Raw genomic sequence first — 23,019 nt, 5'->3', positions numbered from 1 at the left:
GTAGTACTGGATTATACACAGCAGAATAATATAAATATCCATGAGCCTATATTGATATAAGTAAGTAAATAAATAAATGGGGCAGAAGGCTCAGCTCTTCTTTATAAAATAATTGCAATAAACATATGAAGCTGAGAAAGGAAAAACTGAAAAATCAGCATAGGAAAACACCACAGTGTATCATGGGGAAGACAATCTGAGACTATTAACAACTAAATGCAAGGTAGTATCCTGGACCAGATCCTGGAACAGAATAACATTTTTTAAAAATCCATCAATGATAATAATTTTAAAGCCCATCAATAATAGACTGGATAAAGAAAACGTGGCACATATACACCATGGAATACTATGCAGCCATAAAAAGGGATGAGTTCATTTCCTTTGCAGGGACATGGATGAAGCTGGAAACCATCATTCTCAGCAAACTATCATAAGGACAGAAAACCAAACACCGCATGTTCTCACTCATAAGTGGGAGCTGAACAATGAGAACACATGGACACAGGGAGGGGAACATCACACACTGGGGCCTGTCAGCAGGTCGGGGGCTGGGAGAGGGATAGCATCACAAGAAATACCTAATGTAAATGGTGAGTTGATGGGTGCAGCAAACCAACATGGCACATATATACCTATGTAACAAACCTGCACGTTGTGCACATGTACCCTAGAACTTAAAATATAATTTAAAAAAAAAAAAAAGAAAAAAATTGGTGAAATTCAAATCAGGTCTGTAGTTAATAGTATTCTACCAATATTAACTCCTGAGCTTTTATAATTATACTATGGATATATAAGATATTAGCACTAGAGAAAGTAAAATTAAGTATGTACAAAAACTATCTGTACTAATTTCACAACTTTTCTCTAAGTTGAAACTTAGACCAATAAAAACTTTAATGTTTTCAATTTAATAAAATTTATATACCAGGCAGATGCTCCAGTGTTTACCCCGTGGCTTTATATTCCACCACCACCCTACCAAGTGCCAGAATACGACTACAGTTTCTTAGAAGCATGCTTCTAGCCCATTCAAAAGTAGAACGTAATTGAGGAATATCCAAAAATAAAAGGTAATGATGTTGTATTTTGTCTATAAATTATAATTAGTTTGAGTAACACAAATCAGCAACAGCAAAGTTAGTGTGGTATATTTCAAAGAATGCTGGAATAGGAACAAGATCTTAGTTTTGGCACCAGTCCTGTTGTGATCTGTCCATTTGACACCGGGTTCACTCAACTTTCTCATCAACAGATGACTTCCATCTGAACTACCATAAATTTATAAATCTACAGATGATCAGCAAGGGATCAATTCTTCCCTTACACTAGGCAATTGTACTAGGTAATTGTAAATTACTACCAACAGCACAGTGGCTTGGCACATATATATATTCTTAAACTTTATTCATTTATCAAAGGTTTATTGAGGGATCGCTGTATTCCAGGCACTCTTAGGCACTGAGGATATATAGATGTATAAGACATGATCCCTGATCTTTAAGAGTCTAATAGGGCCGACAGATCTACAAGCAATAATATAGTATGAAAAATGTTACATTACAAAAACATGCATGGTACTTGAAAATACAAAGAGAAAAATTCATACTATTGGGATTATCAAATAAGCCATCAATAGAAAGCAGTATTTTAGATGGGTCCTGAAGGAGGAGAAAGAATTTTCACACACAATGGGGATCAGCATTAAAAAAGGCATAAAGGTATGAGAGAATATATATTCAGACAGCAAGGTACATGGTGTCATGCTGATGAAGCATGACTGTAGATGGAGGGGAAATTTTCCTGAGAATCATATATAACTGTAAACTTGGAGCACAAATATAGTGCTCTAATTTATACTACACACATACAACAAGAACCCTCAATTCTAGAAATAAACACAAACATTGCTTTGGACCAAGGTGGTAGACAGAATGGCTCCCCAAAGATGTTAAAGTCCTAACCCCCAGAAGCTATGAATGTATTATCTTATATCGCAAAAAATATAATGCTTTTTGTTAATGTAATTAAGGATCTTGACATGGGAAGATTATCCTGGATTATCCAGGTATACCCTAATGTAATCACAAAGTTTCTTAAAATGAGGAGTTAAAAAATTCAAAGGCAGAAGGAGATGGAATGAGAAGCAGAGTCTGAAGTGATGCACTTTGAAGTTGGAGGAAGGGCCCTGAGCCAAAGGATTCAGGTGACCTCTAGAAACTGGAAAAGATAAGGAAACCAATTTTCCCCTGGAACCTCCAAAACTAATGCAGCACTGCCTACACCTTGACTTCGTCCCCATAAGACTCATTTTGGACTTCTGACCTACAGAACCTAAAGAATAAGTCTGTATTGGTTTTAGCCACTACAACTGTGGTAATTTATAACAGCAGTAATAGGAAACTAAGACCACTAGTAACAGCAGTAAGTGATGAGGCAAAAGGAAATGCAAAACCACTCAGTAGAAACATAGGGATCCCCCAGGCAAAGTGCCACTTAAAAGAAATTCAAAATTCAACATTTCAAGGGAAAAAGGAAGGAAAATTACTGACCCTAAAGCTGGAGAGAAAATAACAAATCGTATTAAACCCCCCAAAAATGTTATACATGAGGAAAGCGAAAATCACCTGGTGGCAACCGAACAGGCCCCGGAGACAAAAACTCCTTATCTGAGGAATTTAAAAGGGAGCAAAGACCACCTGGTGACCATCAAACAGGCCATCTGGAGGATCAACTCCTTATCTAGGGAATTTAGAAATAATTAAACTTCCCTGGTATATAAAGTTGACATCTGATTCCAGGCCTCTTTCAACTTTTATAAGTAACTAAAATTTCTATACATCTCTGGAATGCCATGTTGAAACTCATTTTACAACCCTAAGCTCCCACATTAAGGTCCACAAATACCCCTAAGGAAAAAACCACGGCTGAACGCTCAGTCCTCTCATTGAGGCAACCCGCTGGAACCTTTTGCAGAGTTCTTCCTAATAAGCTTTCCTTTTTCAAATCTATACTGTTGTTGGCAAATTCTTTCTACCAACCCACGAGGTGACCACTTCCCAGTGTTAGGGCTCTGATACCTCACCTGGCAATATAATGGAAATATGTGAAAGAAGCTATCGATAGTGGCAGGAGACAGACAAAGGCCTAGGCAGAGAGCGGCACGTCCCCAGTGAAACCCCACCTCCAAGCTGAAGACAGTTTAAAGCCTGAAAGCCAAGCTACAAGTCAAATCCACAGATTGGATTGAAAACCTGTCTTCCTGTTTGGCATGCTTTCCTCTGACTGATCCCCACCCTTCACCTATTTCACTTATATCTACCCTTTCCTAATTGCTTTTCTACACTACTATGCCCAACTTTGAGTGGTGCCTTTGCTTTAGCCTTTCTTTGCATACTCAGAAAACAATCCGCACACATTCCCCTATTTTAAGCCCATAAAAAGCCCCGGACGCAGCCACACTAAGAGAGAGAGAAACCACTGGAGTCCCCTTTTCTCTTCCATCGCTCAATAAAATTCTTCTCTGCCCATCCAGACCCTTCTAATTGTCAGTGTATCCTCATTCTTCCTGAACGCGGGAAAAGAGCTAGGGGAACCACCAAACTCGAGTACAATCTACAATACAGGCAGGCTGAGTGGATGGGTCACCTCCAGTGGAAGGCCCAGGACCATGTGAGGCCCAGGCAGTGGGGATGCTGCTCGCTGTGGAGGTCCCTGGTTGGCAAAGTGGCCAAGAAAAATCCTGCATCACTATAAAACAAGTTTGCTTTACATGTTTTAAAACAATGAAATAGGCCAGGCGCGGTGGCTCACGCCTGTAATCCCAGCACTTTGGGTGGCCGAGGCGGGCGGATCACAAAGACAGAGTGTACCACCAACAGACTCAGGGTGAAAGAACTTCAGGAAGCACGATACTGGTGCCAGAATGAAGAGCAAGCAAAGAAACTGGTGCACAAAGGCAAATCTAGATAAACATTGACTTACTAAATAAAACACAACAACAATAATGATAAAAGAGGTATAAAGTCTAAGTGTCACCAAAATGCTACATAACAAAAAACATGAGGGGGTGGGCCTTGTATTGCTTGAGAAAACACTTTGATTAGCTTAGAAGTTTAGTCTCAATATATACATGAAAAAGTTAATTTTTTTTTATTCTAAAGGAATAGAAATTTCTTCATATATCACTCTGATATGGTTTCACAGTGTCCCCACTCAAATCTCATCTTGAATTCCCATGTGTTGTGGGAGGGACCCAGTGGGAGGTAACAGAATCATGGTGGCAGGTTTTGCCCCTGCTGTTCTTGTGATACTGAAGAAGTCTCACGAGATCTGATGGGTTTATCAGGGGTTTCCACTTTTGCATCTTCCTCATTTTCTCTTGCTGCTGCCACGTAAGAAGTGCCTTTTATCTCCTACCATGATTTTGAGGCCTCCCCAGCCATGTGGAACTATAAGTCCAATTAAACATCTTTTTCATCTCAGTCTCGGGTATGACTTTATAAGCAGTGTGAAAACAGACCAATACAGTAAATTAGTACCAGCAGAGTGGGGCGTTGCTGAAAGACACTCAAAAATGTGGAAGTGACTTTGGAACAGGGTAACAGGCAGAGGTTGGAACAGTTTGGAGGGCTCAGAAGAAGACAGGAAAATGTGGGAAAGTTTGGAGCTTCTTAGAGGCTTGTTGAATGACTTTGATCAAAAGCGTGATAGTGATATGGACAATAAGGTCCAGGCTGAGGTGGTCTCAGATGGAGATGAGGAACTTGCTGGGAAATGAAACAAAGGTCTGACTCTTTTTATGTTTTAGCAAAGAGACTGGTGGTATTTTGCCCATGCCCTAGAGATCTGTGGAACTTTGAACTTGAGAAACATGATTTAGGGTATCTGGCAGAAGAAATGTCTAAGCAGCAAAGCATTCAAGAGATGACTTGGGGCCGGGAACGGTGGCTCACGCCTGTAATCCCAGCACTCTGGGGGGCCAAGGCGGGTGAATCACCTCAGGTCAGGAGTTTGAGACCAGCCTGGCCAACATGGTGAAACCCTGTCTCTACTAAAAATACAAACATTAGCCAGGTGTGGTGGCGGGCGCCTATAATCCTATCTACTCAGGAGGCTGAGGCACGAGAATTGCTTGAACCCGGGAGGCGGAGTTTGCAGTAAGCCGAGATCGTGCCACTGTGCTCTAGCCTAGAAGACAGTGAGACTTTGTCTCAAAAAATGAAAATAAAAATAAAGAGGTGACTCAGATGCCGTTAAAGGCATTCAGTTTTACAAGGGAAACAGGGCATAAAAGCTTGGAAAATTTGCAGCCTGACGATGTGATAGAAAAAAATATATATATCTCTCTAAGAAACTCAAGCCAGCTGCAGAAATTTGCCTAAGTAACTAGGAGCCAAATGTTAATCCCCAATTCAATGGGGAAAATGTCTCCAGGGCATGTCGGAAGTCCTCACAGCAGCCCCACCCATTAAAGGCCTGCAGGCCTAGGAGAAAATGGTTTCTTGGGCCAAGCTAGGGATCCTCCCTGCTATATGCAGCCTAGGGCCTTGGTGCCCCGAGTCCCAGCAGCTCCAGCCTCGGCTGAAAGGGGCCAATGTAAAGCTCAGGCCGTGGCTTCAGAGGGTGCAAGCCCAAAGCCTTGGCAGCTTCCACGTGTTGCTGAGCCTGCCAGTGCACAGAAGTCAAAAATTGGGGTTTGGGAACCTCTGCCTAGATTTCAGAAGATGTATGGAAATGCCGGGATAAACAGGCAGAAGTTTTCTGCAGGGGCGGGGTCCTCATGGAGAACCTCTGCTAGGGCAGTGCAGAGGGGAAATGTGAGGTCAGAGCCCCCACACAGAGTCCGTACTGGGGTACTGCCTAGTGGAGCTGTGAGAAGAGGGCCACTGTCCTCCAGACCCTAGAATGGGAGATCCACTGATAGCTTGCAGGTTAACCTGGAAAAGCTGCAGACACTCAACGCCAGCTCGTAAAAGCAGCCAGGAGGGAGGCTATACCTTGCAGAGTCACAGGGACGGAGCTGCCCAAGACCATGGGACCCACCTCTTGCATCAGTGTGACCTGGATATGAGACCTGGAGTCAAAGGAAATCATTTTGGAGCTTTAAAATTTGACTACCCCACTAGATTTCGGACTTGCATACGCCCTATAGACATTTTGCTATGGCACATTTCTCCGATTTGGAATGGCTTTATTTATCCAATACCTGTACCCCTATTGTATCTAGGAAGTAACTAGCTTGCTTTTGATTTTACAGGCTCATAGATAGAAGGGACTTGCTTTGTCTCGATGAGACTTTGGACTATGGACTTTTGGATTAATGCTGAAATGAGTTAAGACGTTGGGAGACTGTTGGGAAGGCATGACTGCTTTTGAAGTGGGAGGACATGAGATTTGGAGGGGCCAAGGGCGGAAATGATATGCTTTGGCTCTGTGTCCCCACCCAAATCTCATCTTGAATTGTACTCCTATAATTCCTATATGTTGTGGGAGGGACCCAGTGGGAGATAATTTGAACTATGGGGATGGTTAAGCCCATACTGTTCTCATGGTAGTGAAGAAGTCTCACGAGATCTGATGGTTTTATCAGGGGTTTCCACTTTTGCATCTTCCTCATTTTCTCTTGCTGTCATCATATAAGCAGCACCTTTTGCCTCCCGTCATGATTCTGAGGCCTCCCCAACCATGTGGAACTGTAAGTCCAATGAAACCTCTTTTCTTCCCAGTCCCAGGCATATCTTTATCAGCAGTGTGAGAACAAACTAATACAACAAGGAAATCTAATGTCATTACATTAACATCACACAAAATAGTCTTTCAAGAAAAAAGCTACGAAAAGCTAGAAAAAAGAAAAAATCTAGGCAAATAGAGTAATTACACAAGGATATCACAATTCTAAACCTGTATGCCCCTATCTATACTCAGAATATATAAAACAAAAATTGGAATTGAAAGGAAAAATAAGAATTCCACAATCAGTATAGGAGATTTTAATATACTTCTCAATTCTATTAATTAGAATTATTATTATCTATTAATATTAATAGATAACATAAATTTCAAACAATAACATTAACAAATTTGATCTAGAGACTGGTGTGGTGGCTCAAGCCTGTAATCCCAGCACTTTAGGAGGCCGAAGCGGGCGGATCACGAGGTCAGGAGATCAAGACCATCCTGGCTAACACGGTGATACCCTGCCAGTCTCTATCAAAAATAAAATAAAAAATTAGCCGGGTGTGGTGGCAGGCGCCTGTAGTCCCAGCTACTCGAGAGGATGAGGCAGGAGAATGGCGTGAACCCAGGAGGCGGAGCTTGCAGTGAGCCAAGATTGCGCCACTGCACTCCAGCCTGGGCAACAGAGCGTGACTCCATCTCAAAAAAAAAAAAAAATTTTTTTTGATCTAACATATAGAGCTGCATATCCAACAATTAAACACAATAAGCCACATGGAGTCATATACTTCCAAACCATGAAGCAATTCTAAAAAATACCAAATAACTGATATCATGCAGAGCTCATTCTCTGATAATAGTGTAATTAAATTGGAAACCAATTATCAAAAGAAAAACTAAAGTTAAAAATGTATTTGGTTAGAAGGCATAAAGAACTCAAAACCCAACAGTAAAACAAACAATCCAATTAGAAAATAGTCAAAATACAGAAGACATTTTATCATAAAAGATATACAGATGGCAAATAAGCACATGAAAAATGTTCAAGATCATTAGCCATTAAGAAAATGTGAATTAAAAGAAGGAGATATCACTACACACCTATGAGAATTACCAAAAATACAAAAAAAGGTGACAACACCAAATTGTGGCAAAGATGCAGAGGAACTGGATCACTCATACACTGTTAATGGGAAATAGTATAGGAACTCTGGAAAATAGCAATTTCTTAAAAAGCTAACTATATATAATTACTACATGATCCAGCAATTGTACTCCTGGAAATTTATCCCAGAGAAATAAAAACTTATGCTCACACACACCAAAACAATTGTATAAATGTTCACATAGCAATTTTATCTGTAATAGCCAAAAAACAGAATCACTCCAAGTACGCTTCAACAGAGGAATGCTTATACAAACTGTGATACATACGTAATATGAAATACCACTCAGCAATAAAAATAAACGAACTACTGATATATGCAACAACCTGGATAGATCTCCAGGGAATTAGGCTGAGTGAAAAAGGCCAATGCCAAAAGTTTACAAACTGTCCAGTTCCATACATGAAATGACAAAATAACAGAAATGAAAAACAGATTAGTGGTCACTGGGGTTAGGAACTGAAGGCAGGGGAGTGGCAGAGGAGGGAGGTAGATACGGTTATAAAAAGGCAACATGAGAGATCCTTGGTGTTAACTGCTCAGTATCTTACAGTTTTTCTACACCAAATCTAACATACACATTATAAATACATATTTTTCTGTAACTTACTTCTCTGGAGAACATATAGAAGGTAACAGTAGCTGCTTCTGGGAGGTGGGACAGGGGACAGAGTGGGTGGGATGCAGGCAGGAAAAGGAGGCACACTGGAACTTTTTTACTTTATTTTGTGTCATTTGCATGTTCTGTCATGGGTGTTGGAATTTAAAAGTCAATAAAGATGTTGACATTTTAAAATACATTTGGAAATTTAAAAAGATAACCTCTAAATAACCAACAGGGCAAAGAAGAAATCATAATAGCTATTAGAAAATACATAGAATTCATGGGAGAGAGCTAATGTGGTCCTTGAAGAAAACCATATAGTCATAAATGATTTCATTAAGCAAAAAAGGCTTAAAAATAAAGAGCTAAGAATTTAATTCAAAAAGTTAGAAAAAGCACAAGACGGATTCCAAGCCAAAGAAAGGAAATAAAGATAAAAGTACATATTGAAGATAACACTGAAGGAGTCAATAAAGTTAAAGCTGGTTATTTGAAAAGACTAATAAAACAAACAAATATCTGGCAAGAAAGATCAAGGAGAAAGAAACAGAGAAGAGGAATAAATAATATTAACAATGAAAAAATGTCCTGAGGCTGGTCCAAGTGTGGTGGTATTTACAACTAATTGATCATAATCAGTTACAGATTTATTTGTTCCTTCTCCTTTTCAACTCCCATTGCTTCACTTGACTAGTCTAAAAAATAAAAATAAAAAATGAGTGCATAGTTACAGCAATAGCACAGTATAGTAAGCAAGAAAGAGAATCATAAATGCTGCAGTTAGAAATGAGGAAAGGGCCAAAAATTGGGGCAATAGTAGCAACAGAAAGATCAATAAGGAGCTTATCAGAGTAGTCCAATGGGAATGATGGTGGGATGAACTAAGAGGAAGAGTGGAGACAGAGAAAACAGATTTAGGTTGTTTTTGGAAGTAGAGTTGACAGGATATGCTGAAGCATGAAATATGGGTTTGAAGGAAAGACAGAATGAGATTAAGATAATTATTAAAGACAAAAGTCAGTACTTCCTACCTCAGCATACAAGGTCCTCAGAATGATTCCAGTTTAATTCTTCTAATTTCAACTCTCATGAACCCAATTCACTTACCTTACCTTCCAGTCCTACTAAAATTCTCACCATTCACCTAGCATCCCATGCTTTTTCAGTATGTTCCCTCTTTCTGAAATGCTCCAATTCCTCATTAAACCCCACATCATCTTTCAAGACTCAGCTAAAATGTCACGTCTGTGACGCTTTCCACAAATCTCACAGGCATAATTAGTCACTCCTTTAATCTGGCTTCCCACTATTCTTATCTAATAGTAGCAGTAGTATTAGTACCTGTTGGGCATCTCAAATCAGAAAACCTGAAATCTGAAATGCTTCAAAATCTAAAACTTTTTGAGTGCCAACATGATGCTCAAAAGAAATGCTCCTTGGAGCATTTCAGATTTTCAGATTAGAGACACTCAGCTAGTAAGTATACCACAAATATTACAAAAATATGTATATATAGCAAATATTACTATATATATTGCATATATATTGTATATATATATAATATACTATATATATTGCAAATATTACAAATATATTATGAATACATATATTACATATATATTACAAATATTACTATATATTGCAAATATTACAAAAATTTATATGATATATATCAGAGATATCTATATATCATGCACCTGAAATTGATATATATATACACAATTGATATATATATACTATATATATATACACACACACATAGAGATATACATATTTCATGTACCTGAAATCTGAAACACTTCTGGTCCCAAGCATTTCAGATAAGGGCTACTCACCTGTAGCAGCAGAAGCAGCACTGTTAAGAGCATTAGATGCTCTTATATATCTCTCTGATACATATCAGAGAGAGATATATATCATATATATTTATATGTATTTACCATGTATCATATATATCATGTATATCTGATATATCTGATATATATGATGGATATATACATCTGATATCTACATCTTATATATATCTTATATATCAGATATATAACAGATGTGTATATTTGATATATATAATATATCGATATATAGCTCTGATATATGTATCTGATCTATATATCTCTGATGTATGTGTATGTATATCTGAATCCCAGATACGTGTGTGTGTGTATATGTGTGTGTGTGTGTTGTGTGTGTGTGTGTGTATCTGAAATCCGAAACACTTCTGGTCCCAAGCATTTCAGATAAGGGCTATTCACCTGTAGTGGCAGAAGCAGCATTGTTAAGAGCAGTAGATGCTAACATTACTGAGGGCTTACTATGAAGCATTGTTATAAATCCATTACATAGATTAGTTGATTTAATCCCAACAACAACCTTATATATTAAATATTATGCCCTTTTTTATTTTGCTAACATTGGTACCAATATTATGTGATTTTTATAAAGAAACTAAGGTACAGAAAGATTAAATAACTTGCCAAAGGTTACACACCTAGTAAGTGGAGAAACCAAGATCTGAACACAGGCATTCTGGCTTAAAAGCTCACATACAATTTCCCAATAAAGCCAAAGCATAGGAAGTTGGTGGGAATGTGAAACAGTATAGCCACTATGCAAAACAGCATGGCACTTCCTAAAAAATGAAGAGTGGAACTACTATATGGTCCAGCAATCCCACTTTAATTTATCCAAAAAAATAGAAATCAGGATCTTGAAAAAAACATTTGCACAGCCATGTTCATAGCAGCATTATTCACAATAGCCAAGAAGTGGAAGCAGCTCAAATATCTATCAACAGATGAAGAGATAAACAAAATGTGGCATATACACACAGTGGGATATTATCGAGGCCTAGAAAGGAAGGAAATCCTGCAGTATGCAACAAAATGGATAAGCCTTGAGGACACTGTGCTAAGTGAAATATGCCAGTCACAAAAAAGACAAATACAGTGCTGCATAAGTACACTTGTATGAATGAGGCATCCAGAGTAGTCAAAATCATAGACAGAAAGTGGAGCAGTGGTTGCTAGTGGCTGGAAGAGCAGTAGAAAATAGGGAATTATTGTTGAATGGGTACAGAGTTTCAGTTTTGCAAGATCAAAAGAGCTCTGGAGATCTGTTGCACAACAATGTGAACATACTTAACGCTACTCAATTCTATGCTTAAAAATGGTTATGATGGTAAACTTTACATGTTTAAATGACAATTAAAAAAATTATTTTTAGAAAAGCAAAGAAAGGCATGTCCACAAAACACAGATATATGGTATAATTTTACATGTAAAGCAGACATGACAGATAGGGCTGGGGAAGTAGACTGAACTTGATGAAGAGTTTTAAATGCTAAAATGAGTATTAAATGAGAAAATATTTAATCCTGGCCCAGAGCAGGAAAACTTTACATAAATGTTCCTTTCCTTAAGACTTTCTCCTCTATGGGTAGAGATATACTAAGGTTTTCAAGGAGTAAAGTTGCCATATATGAAAATCTACACCCTCCTGCTTTTCTTCTCAACCTCTGATTGTTTCCTTTCAATCTCCTTTGATGGCTTTTTTCCTTTGACCCATGCCTTAAAAGTTGCTCTTGCCCAGATTTCTATACTTGCCTGTTATGTGTTTCACTATATGCATTTTCAGGATGATTCTATTCACTTCTTTGGTTTTAATGGCCATTTATTCACAAAAAATGCCCAAATCTCTTATCTCCAGCTGTAGATCTTCCACTCAGGCTCCTTATACATATACCCACATACACAAACACATACACATCCCTAGGTGAATGGATCTCTTCACCAAGGTATGTCAGTAGTACCTCAAACTCAACATCTTCAATTCTGAACACATTATCTTCCCTTCCCCAGCTCTATCCCTAAGTCTGAACATTCTCTTGAATTCCTCACATAAGTAAATGAAATTGGCACTACCATCCACCAAATGGCTCAAACCAGAATCTTGGGTGTCATCTGTAATTCCTTCCATTCCCTCCTCTACTTTATCTGATCCACCACCAAAAATTCTTGCTATAACCTCAAATCCTTCTACCTTTTATTCATTCTGATTGCCAATAGCTTATTCAGGTCATCATCCCTAAACTAGATCATTGCAAACAGCCACCTAGCAGGTCTGCCTACCCTTCTCCAACCAACTCTCTACTGTGTAGTGCTAAAACACACATCTGATCACTTAATTCCCCTGCTTAAGAGCATTAAATAGCTCTTTAATGTCTATAAGATAAAGTAATTCTTTGACCTGAGCCCTACCTTTGTACCCTCAACTGTCCACCCCACCCTGTACTTAATTGTATATTCTCTGTGTCTGTCATACTCAACTACGTGTAGTTTCCCAAACTTGTCATTCTCTTTCATCTCTCAAGTCTTTGTACATGTTGCTCCATCTGTCCAAAATGTTATTCCAAGCTCCAACCCCGACTAGTACATCTCATCCGATGAAATTCTACCTGTCCTTAGAACCTTAGATAAGGTACCTACTCCTATGGGGAGCCCTCTCACTGAGTTAGTTGTCCCCATATAGCACCTTATATATACCTCCATCAAATAGCATAGCACGTGTATCTATCTACTTCTTTACTTCCTTTACTAGATTGTGAGTCAGTGTATTATTTATCTGTGCATTCTTAACATCTAGCACAATTCCTTGCACAAAGATTCTCAATAAAAATGAATGAAGAGTGATAGTGTAAAAACTTGATGACACTAAAAGTCAAGGTTACTGACTGCATACTTTAATTTTTAGCCACAGATTACATCTCTAACAACAGCTATTTATCCAAAATGTGTGTGACATAAAGATTATACATCACCAAACTAACCATTAACAAAAAAAAAATCATATACACAAGTATGTATTAGTACTTATCCATCCATCAAATATCTAATGCAAACCAGCAACTGTGCTAGGTGCTGGAGATATAAAGATGACTAAGACCTATGATGTAAGAGCTTAAAGGGTAATGGGGAAGACAGGGAAGTGAATGATTAAGAGTATGATAAATGTCATGGCACTCTTATATAGTGTTATAAAAACCTGGGCATAGTTGTGACACATAGCCAGTGGGGTTTGAGGAAGTGGGACTTCCCTGGGGAGGTGGTATGGCAGCTAAACATTGAAAGACAAATAGAAGTTAGCCAGGCTGAGGGGTAGAGACAGGCAGTCCAGGCTGAGGGGACACCTTATGCAAATCCCAGACAAAAAGTAGGAAGATGAAGTAAAGACTACAATATGTTCAGCTACTGCAAATTTCAGCATTGCTGGTGTCTACATCTAAAGATTGAAGTGGCAAGAGATGAGGCTGGAGGTGTAAGCAAGGCCACATCATAGAGGGCACTGTATGACATACAGAAAATTTGGACTTTCTCCTATAAGCCAGTTATATCTAAACTGACCCAGACCCACTCATTTCAACCACAGCAGCTCTGCTTTCATCGTTTTGTTTCAGTTACCTCATTAAGTCTTTTTTTAAACTTGGAAAATCACTAACATAGGCAGCAGAGAAACACTGAAGGATTTCACGCAGCTGAGTGATGTGACTGGTGGCAGTGTGATAAATAAACTAGAGAGCTGGAGATAAAGTCAGGAGGTTATGAGTTTACCCAGCTGAGAAATGACAAGGTTTGAACTAGGGAAATGACAGTGACATAAAGAAAAAGAGATATGGAGAACTATTAAAGTTAGGGGATGTAAGTGAAATTATATTTTCAAAGTATGTATCATAGTACCTAGAAGAGCTCAATAAATGTTTTCTATTATTATCAAAATCATCTGAATAAATCTGGAGGATAAAGCAAGAAAATCAACATAAGTTTCCAAGTGTCTTAAGTTGAGCAACTGGGTAGACGATGTTATCATTCCAAAAGACTGGGAGCAGGATGCTGTTTTTTGGGTTCTGTACATTTTGAGGTGAGAATGGGGGAGGATGAATTCATGGCTTAATATTAGTCATGTTAAGGTGCCTGTGAACATCTAGATGAAGATATCAGATGATAGGGTACATGAAACTGGGGCTCAGAACAGATTCAGATCAGGAGATATCAACAGTATGCAGACAACCATTACCCTCATATAATGGTGCCAAAGAAGCCCCCAAATCTAAGCTTAAGGTGTGAGAGAATCAATACCTAGATGTATCTAAACTTTCAAAAGCTATCAAGTCTGAGGATATACAAGAGAAGAAGAAAAGGTTTGTCACTTTGAAATGCCATTTTTATTATACTATAATGTCTTAAGACAACCATATCATCAAGCTTTTCTAATTGATTCACTACTTGTCAAAGTAAGATCTAGGTTCTTATATTTTTAATCAAACCTTATTTTTGGAATATGAGTAAACTCAATTTGATTTATAAAATAGTCTTCATTCTAGGAAGACCTCATGTTCTGGAATAAGAAAACACAAAATAGGCCAGGTACGGTAGCTCTGGCCTGTAATCTCAGCATTTTGGGAAGATCTTTTGAGGTCAAGAGCTCAAGACCAGCCTGGGTAGCATAGCGAGATTCCATCTCTACAAAAAATGTTCAGTTAGCTGGGTGCAATGGCATGCACCTGTAGTCGTAGTTACCAGGAGGCTGAGGCAGGAGGATAACTTGAGCCCAGGAGTTTGAAGTTACAGTGAGCTATTACCATGCCACTGTACTACATAGTCTGGGCAACAGAGTGAGATCCTGTGTCAAAAAAAAAAAGAAAGAAAAAGAAAAAGAAAAAAACAACACACATACCTACACACAAAGTAAATTTGAAACTAAAATTACACAAGGTAAATTTAGAAAAAGTACTTAATGTCTCTATGTCCCACATTTCCCATTTGTCAAATTTGGATAACATCACCTACCTTACTTGGCTGTGATAAGAATTAAGTTACATAACATGTATAAAGAAACTAATATGTTGACTAGCATATAGTACAAGCTCAACAAATAATAACTTTTAGTATCATTCTACTTTTGAGAAACGAGAAGCAAGTATTTTATTTTTAATTTTAGGTTAAATAAATTCATCAAAAATATATCTGAATTAATATTTTAAAGCATACTGTCTCAGTACCTGGGCTTCAAGGTAGCAGATTTTCCTTTTTTTTTTTTTTTTTTTTGAGACAGTCTTTCTCTGTCGCCCAGGTTGGAGTGCAGTGGCACAATCTCGGCTCACTGCAACCTCCACCTCCGGACCAAGTTCAATCAATTCTCCTGCCTCAATCTCCCAAGAAGCTGGGATTACGAGCATGCACCACCACGCCCAGTTAAGTTCTGTATTTTTAGTAGAGATGGGGTTTCACAATGTTGGCCAGGTTGGTTTCAAACTCCTGACTTCTTGACCTCAAGTGATCCGCCCACCTCAGCCTCCCAAAGTGCTGGGTTACAGGCATGAGCCACCACAACTGGCCCAAGGTAGCAGATTTTCTGACATGCAGATCCATGATATGTCAAAAAGACTGAATTGAGAGATTAACACGAGCAGTCATACATACAATAGTGAAATAGTAAAAGCGAATTACAAAGGCAGGATGTGCATGAAAACTGAATCCAATTTAGAAATTCCATCCAGTTGTTCCCAAATCTTAGCTATTATAACAGAGGAGTTAATATGCTTTCAAAATGGATTCAGAACAGGTTAAAAGAAGATTAACTCATGCTACTTTTTATATTCCCACATATTTACAACGAGATAACATATGGGAAGACACTATAAGCTATGATAAATATAATTTTTTTTGTATTGTAGCTGAAAAACATTGTAGTTAACATCTAACAGAAAATAAAAAGTATGTTTCTTCTTTCTATTCCTATTCAATGAACAATTAAAGTGCCAAGATATAATAGTCAAAAGCACTTAATAGAAAGGTGGGAGATTAGGGGTTTGTTTTAGGGGGATATAGAAATGGAGAGATTTAATCTATGCTTTATCTTAAACCCGAGTTTTCCATCAACCTCCCGTTTATCATCACATTGAAGAAAAAGGGGAAAAACATAATTGTAGATATTTTTCCTAGTTAAAACTTCCTAAGTTTAAATTTTGATGAAGTTCAAGAAAATAATACTCAAAATCAATTGGCTGATTTTTATAATCATCGAATATGAAGCCTAAAATACAACAGCATATATAGATTGCATATACCCATACACATATGGAAGAAAAGGGGCAGGCATGAAGTTTCCAAGCCTCTTGGAGAATTACTTGTTACTTTAAACAAAATCACTCATGAGAAAAATAAAATGATGCATTTGGTTTATTCTCAAAGGAAAGATCACTATTTCACAGAATAGTAAAACTTGTATGCTACGGTTAAAATTAAACAATTCCAGTCTTTTTCCTAACTCCAGTTTATGTATGATACACACATACATGTACATAGGTACAGACATATATGTGTTTATGTAAATTTTAATCTTGTATAGAGATATTTAGGAAGTATTAAATGCTATCGTTGATAAACTTACGAATCAACATGTAAAACTCTCCGGCCACTTCTTGAACATGCAGCTGCAATGATGGATTCAGGCAAACCTATAAAAACACACACCTGTATCATTTAGAATGTAGAAATATATATATTTCACATAAAATGTTCAATTCACGCCATTGCTATATAGAATAGTTTAACCAAAGAGACCCATCCTCGCTAGTATTCAGAATTATAAAGTTTATATTAATTATACTGTAAGATGTTCTTAAACATATACTACTCATACTGAAAATTTTATTATGTGGAAGAGATTCTGGTTTTTGTTTTTTTTTTTTTTTTTCAGACGGAGTCTCACTCTGTCACCAGGCTGGAGTGCAGTGGCGTGATCTCTGCTCACTGCAACCTCCGACTCCCTGGTTCAAGCGATTCTCCTGCCTTAGCCTTCCGAGTAGCTGAGATTACAGGCACGTGCCGCACACCCAGTTCATTTTTGTATTTTTAGTAGAGACGGGGTTTCACCATGTTAGCCAGGATAGTCTCAATCTCCTGATCTTGTGATCCACCCACCTCGGCCTCCCAAAGTGCTGGGATTATAGGCGTGAGCCACCGCGCCCAGCCAGAGATATTTTTAAAAAAGCAGTTCTGCTTAATTTGGCAAGAAAAAATAATTTTTAAAAGTACTTACAATATTTTTGTATGTAAATTACCATCAATGAGGAATTGTAAATACTATATAATATTCAGTTAAAAACCATGTTCACACACTAGCTCATCTGAGTCTCCCAACTGCACTGAGAGGTAACTATTTGCATAGGCATTTTAGAGAAGAAAAAGAACCTGGGACACGAATATCTTAACTTTCTGCCCAATGATTAAAACAAAAAAAAAGTTCTAGAGTTGAAATTTAAACGCAGATATAACTCCGAAGTCACAATGCCTCTGAAGAGGAATGGCACACATTTTTTAGCTTAAGAAATATGTCAGCTAGTTTAGAAATTGGCTGCTTATAAGATACATTATTTTGCTTTTGACCAATATAGCAGTATGAAAACAAAACATTACTGGCTTTGGAATCAAACTTAATCATACCATAAAGCTGATTATCATAAAAAGACATATATATATTACTTCTACCAGCACCAACAAAAAATTTAAAATTGCCAAAGATAATGATGCTTTATGATTTTTAAAAAATCAAGTTTTCTATTAATAGTTAATACCCTGTAAGTTCCAGACTCTTCAATAGCTTTTTGTCATATGATCTACCGTGTCGATAGAAGCTAGTATTTTTTATATTAGTTATAAAAATAAAGCATGCTTTAAAAGTTTAGTGCAATTCTATAGTGCTACTATGAACTCCTTCACCATGATGAAACATCCTGATCTTCTCGCGTTCTTACTTAGTGGAAAAGAAACAGCACCAGTCTTTTGGCAAGGGTTTAAATTACACACTAAGCATCAAGGATTTCAGGAAAAGGGAGAGTCATCTTCTGTATATAAAAAACAACATGCATATGGAAACAACTGATATAGTCAATCTCTAGCTAAAAACCATATTAAACACAAGCTCCAGCCTGCCTTCACAGAGGACTAGTTTTCCAGTGTTGAACATTTTGTAGGCATATAATGCTTGGTTCAAAAAAAAAAAAAGTTCTAACAAATGTACTGAAAATAATCATTAAATATCAATCACTAAAAACAAGTCATCATAAAGTTCCAATCTTAACTTTAGATGTAATTCAAGTAAACAAAATAAGAACATCTGGACTAGAGGGAAATAGGAGAAAGTTTTCAATAGCTAAATGTAGTTTTTAAGTTAAAACCCTTATTGAAATCTTAAGACCATCTGAACTTTCTGTTACACTTAAAGAAATAACTCTCCTTTTTAGTGAAATGAAGTCATTATGGTACTTTAAAAGCTGATAAGCAGCTTAGTTAAAAGGATAATGGCAAAGAAATACTCAGGAAGCAAATTAGTATTTTAAAGATTAATGCTCTTATGTGTAATAACGACAGCATTAATAACAATGCCACCAAATATTAGTATAGGGTTTTATCCTTCACACTGTATTTTCACATACATTATCTTATTTATTCATTATAATCCTAGGAGGCAGGCAGTATTATCTATGTGAAGAAACAGGTTAAGAAAGGTTAAATAACTTGCCAAATATCAAGTAATTCCGTAATTCCATATCCCCAATTCAAATTACCATGTTAATTCACTATCTCCAACTTGGATGCAAGTTTGAAAATGAGGATTTAAGGACAATACAGCAACAAAATGAAACAGGCATGGTCTCAATCACAGACGGACTTAGACTTGAATCTTGGTTTTGCTACTTACCTAGCTGCACAACCTCAGATAAGTCACTTGACTTCTCTGAGCCTTTGTTTCTTCATCTATCAATGAGAATATCGTGATCTACCACATAGGATTCAGTTCTGTTTTTAGCAAGGGTACTTGCCCTATGAACACTATCTACTCTTATTATCCTTCAGAACGATATTTCAGAAGCATTATATTTCCATCTAACACTATCCCAAACATACACCTATTTTGACCAGATGCCAACTCCAATGGTGAACGATAATAAAATTACTCGCCTCCATTTGGCCCAAAATAACTGTTACTTGGGGTAGGCAGTTATGCATGTGGTTATTTCCATGGCTGTGAGCAACAATGTCAGAAGTCAAATCTCTGCTATTAAAGCAAAGCCAAGAATGGATTTCAATACTGAACATGATCTGAGTCCAAATTACATAAAGCCAAAATGACTATCATTTGTGTTTTTCCTTAATACTTCCATCCAAACATTCCCATAAGTTTGTGAAATTCATAAGCTGTTCTAATGTTAAATGGCAAGGGCCTATTATCTTCATGCTTAGAATGACTAAAATAGCAAACTAATAATACAGTTAACAATGTCTTCTTGGCCAAGATTTCACATTTCTTCCCATGCATTCAATAAACAGAATTTCCAGGAGACAGGAGGCATGTAGTAGGTTCTTTATAGATATTTGCTGAAGAAAAGACAAAAAAAAGAAAATGGGGGAAGGGGACAGGAAGGGAGAGTGAGAACAAACTGTGCTAGGTAGTGAGAAGTTGCCATATATTTTTTCTGCAAGATAATCCCTAGCCTGTTAGAGCTCAGAGTCTATATAACAAGAATTTAAAGAGATTAAAAAATAATAAGTTTATTTAAAACTGTCATAGAAACACAATGGAAAGAAACACTCCTTCTGTAGAGGGAGTCATGGAAAGCTCCAAAGAATAGGAGAAATCAGCTGGGTCTTTCAAGGTCTCTAACAACCCTGAGGAGTGCAGAAGACAGAAAAAGGAAAGCGGAAAGGAGCATTCCTGGCAAAGTTAAAGGACGGGATAACCAAAAAGTGATGCTTTAAAAAAAGTGTTTGGACTGGCCTACTTCACTTAGCATAAAGTTTCCAAGGGTCATCCATGTTGCAGCATGGATCAGTACTTCATTACTTTTCTTTTATAACCAAGTAATATTCCCTTATATGGATATACCACAGTTCTCTATCCATTCTTCTCTCGATGGACATTCAGGTTGTTTTCACATCTTACCCATTGTGAACATTGTTGCAACAAACATAAAGCCAGTCACAGAAGGACAAATGCTGCATGATTCCACCTATATGAGGTATTTAAATAGGCAAATTTACAGAATAAAAAAGTGAAATGGTGGTTGCCATAGGTTTGGGGGAGAGGGAAATGGGAGTCGTTAATCAACTAGCATGAAGTATCAGTTATGAAAGAAGAATAATTTCTAAAGAACTGCTCTATGACATTGTAACTACAGTTAACAACACTGTATTTTACACTTAAAAATGTGTTAAGAGCACAGATCTCATGTCAAGTCTTATCAACATAAAACAAAATTTTAAAAAATTTCCAAGAGGTTGAAGCCAAATTATAGTATCTGAACTTGAACCTCTAAGGAATAGGGAGTCTTGAAAGAACTTTAACCAGATCATGGTCACATCCGGGTTTCAAAACATAAAAATAAAAAATGTAGTCAAAGCAAGGAGATAAACTTGTATAAAACTGGAGCTTTATGCTTCATGGTTTTTAAAAATTATTTAGGGCTAGACACGGTGGCTCACACCTGTAATCCCAGCACTTCGGGAGGATGAGGTGGGCAGATCACTTGAGATCGGGAGTTCGAGACCAGCCTGACCAACATGGAGAAACCCTGTCTCTACTAAAAATGCAAAATTAGCCAAGCATGGTGGTGCATGCCTGTAATCCCAGCTACTCAGGAGGCTGAGGCAGGAGAATGAATTGAACCTGGAAGGCGAAGGTTGCAGTGAGCCAAGATCATGCCATTGCACTCCAGCCTGGGCAACAAGAGAAAAACTCCATCTCAAAAAAAAAAAAAAAAAAAAAAAATTATTTAGGAAAAGTTAACATACTTAAAACTTTTTGGTCTTATTGCTATTTGGTAAAATAATAAAATGACTGCTTGTTTTGTTTAAATTAATACTTCTAAGTGCATACTTAAAAGTTTTTGGTCTTATTGCTAATTTAGTAGAACAATGACTGTTTTGTTCAGATTAATATTTCTAAGCTCAATTTTCACAGCACTTAAACTCTTAATTTCAAAATAACACCTGTTCAACGCTTTAAAAAGTGAACAACTACTCAAGTTCACACAATATATTTGTGAGGCACTTAGATGAAACATGTATGGGCTTATTTTGAACTATACAGTCTCTCCCACGAGGAAAAGCCAGACATGAGTTAGATACAGATAACCTAGATTAGGGTCAAATCATACAGCATTCCACTGGAAACACTCTGTAAAATGTGTGAGCACAAATATACAAGTACAATGTTTTCAACTGTAAGATGGGGTTAATAATACATCTCATATGGGTGCAGGGAGGAACAGGTACAAAACGATATTAAACACTATACACAGTGGCTCTTGGCATGTCACTGACATTCAATAAATGTTGCTTCTCTTCCCTCCTCTTCCTTCCCCTTCAATAAGATTAGCTATTTGAAGGAAAAAAGCTATCACTTGCTTACTATCTACTTAAGTTACCTTCAAAGATCTAGCAACTTAAAACCATTTTTTAAAAAGTCCAATAACCTTTTCTTTATGTAAACTAAAGAGGTTCATCAAACATTTAATATCATTTAAACATTTCACATTATTAAATATAACTGTTATATTCATTAGAGAGGTTGTACCAAACAACTTCTCTGCCACAGTATTATAAGTAAGCGTGTATAATTCTGATGCAAGACAACAACTTTGGCAAGTCATTTTTATTAAACACAGGTAAATATTAGGTATTAAATTAGCATTTCATAACAGTCGTAGTGGGGGAAACCGAGGTTTCCTCCATCATGCCTTTCACAGTTGAGGTTCCGTTACAAAGGTGGCAGCTAGAAAAAAAATTAGAAGCTTATGGATGTTATATCATCATACACTAACATGTATGGTACCAGCTTTCTGCAATTTTCTAAAAACCTGTCTAGATGAAATAGAGATGTTTCATTATCAAATGAAGGAGCTAAGCTAAAATCAGGACTCAAGAATCTCACCTAAAATATTTTACAGGGATAAAACCATTATTCATTCATTTTTCAAAATCCCCCTTTAATCCAAATTCTTAATGTCAAACCTCATCATTTACAACTATAATATTTAGGTTAGTTCCTCATGATATATTCTTAAAATGTATTAGTATCTGGGATTGATTTTTCCTAACACTATGCTTAAACAAGATAAACATAAAATAAACTACTTACACCACTCCCAGCATATCGAACAATAAATAATAGATTCCCCTGACAGGACTTTGATGACCTGGTAAAGCCCAAGTACTTTCAGCTCAAATCACATGAAACCATAAATCACTCTTTATTTTATAGAACATTTCAAAATGGATTCCTGCTTTCTACCTTGAAAGTCATTCCATGTGTTATTTATAACCAGTGAAGACCAGAATGGAAAGAAAATTACATAGAACTAGAAAATTTACTGTGACTGCTTTAATAAAGAGTATTCTTTTTTAGGAAAAACAGAATTGCTGGCAAGGGAAACTTGATTGAGCAATGAATGCAAAGGTGAAACTACATACTTAACTCACGTTGCAGCCACTCAAAATAATGACATCACAA

At 37.1% G+C, this 23,019-nt stretch overlaps 1 protein-coding gene across 1 annotated transcript in view; it reads right to left on the bottom strand.

The window, feature by feature from the left end:
• Positions 1 to 23,019, bottom strand: part of CHM (CHM Rab escort protein) — a 189,460-nt gene that overhangs the window by 151,633 nt on the left and 14,808 nt on the right. Inside the window, 1 exon segment of the mRNA XM_033233292.1 lies at positions 16,897 to 16,963. Coding sequence (XP_033089183.1) covers positions 16,897 to 16,963 — 67 coding nt within the window.

Source organism: Trachypithecus francoisi, unplaced genomic scaffold (genome assembly GCF_009764315.1).
Source record: "Trachypithecus francoisi isolate TF-2019V2 unplaced genomic scaffold, Tfra_2.0 Contig01451, whole genome shotgun sequence".
NCBI lineage: Eukaryota > Metazoa > Chordata > Mammalia > Primates > Cercopithecidae > Trachypithecus > Trachypithecus francoisi.
This window is presented reverse-complemented; position numbering and strand designations above follow the sequence as displayed.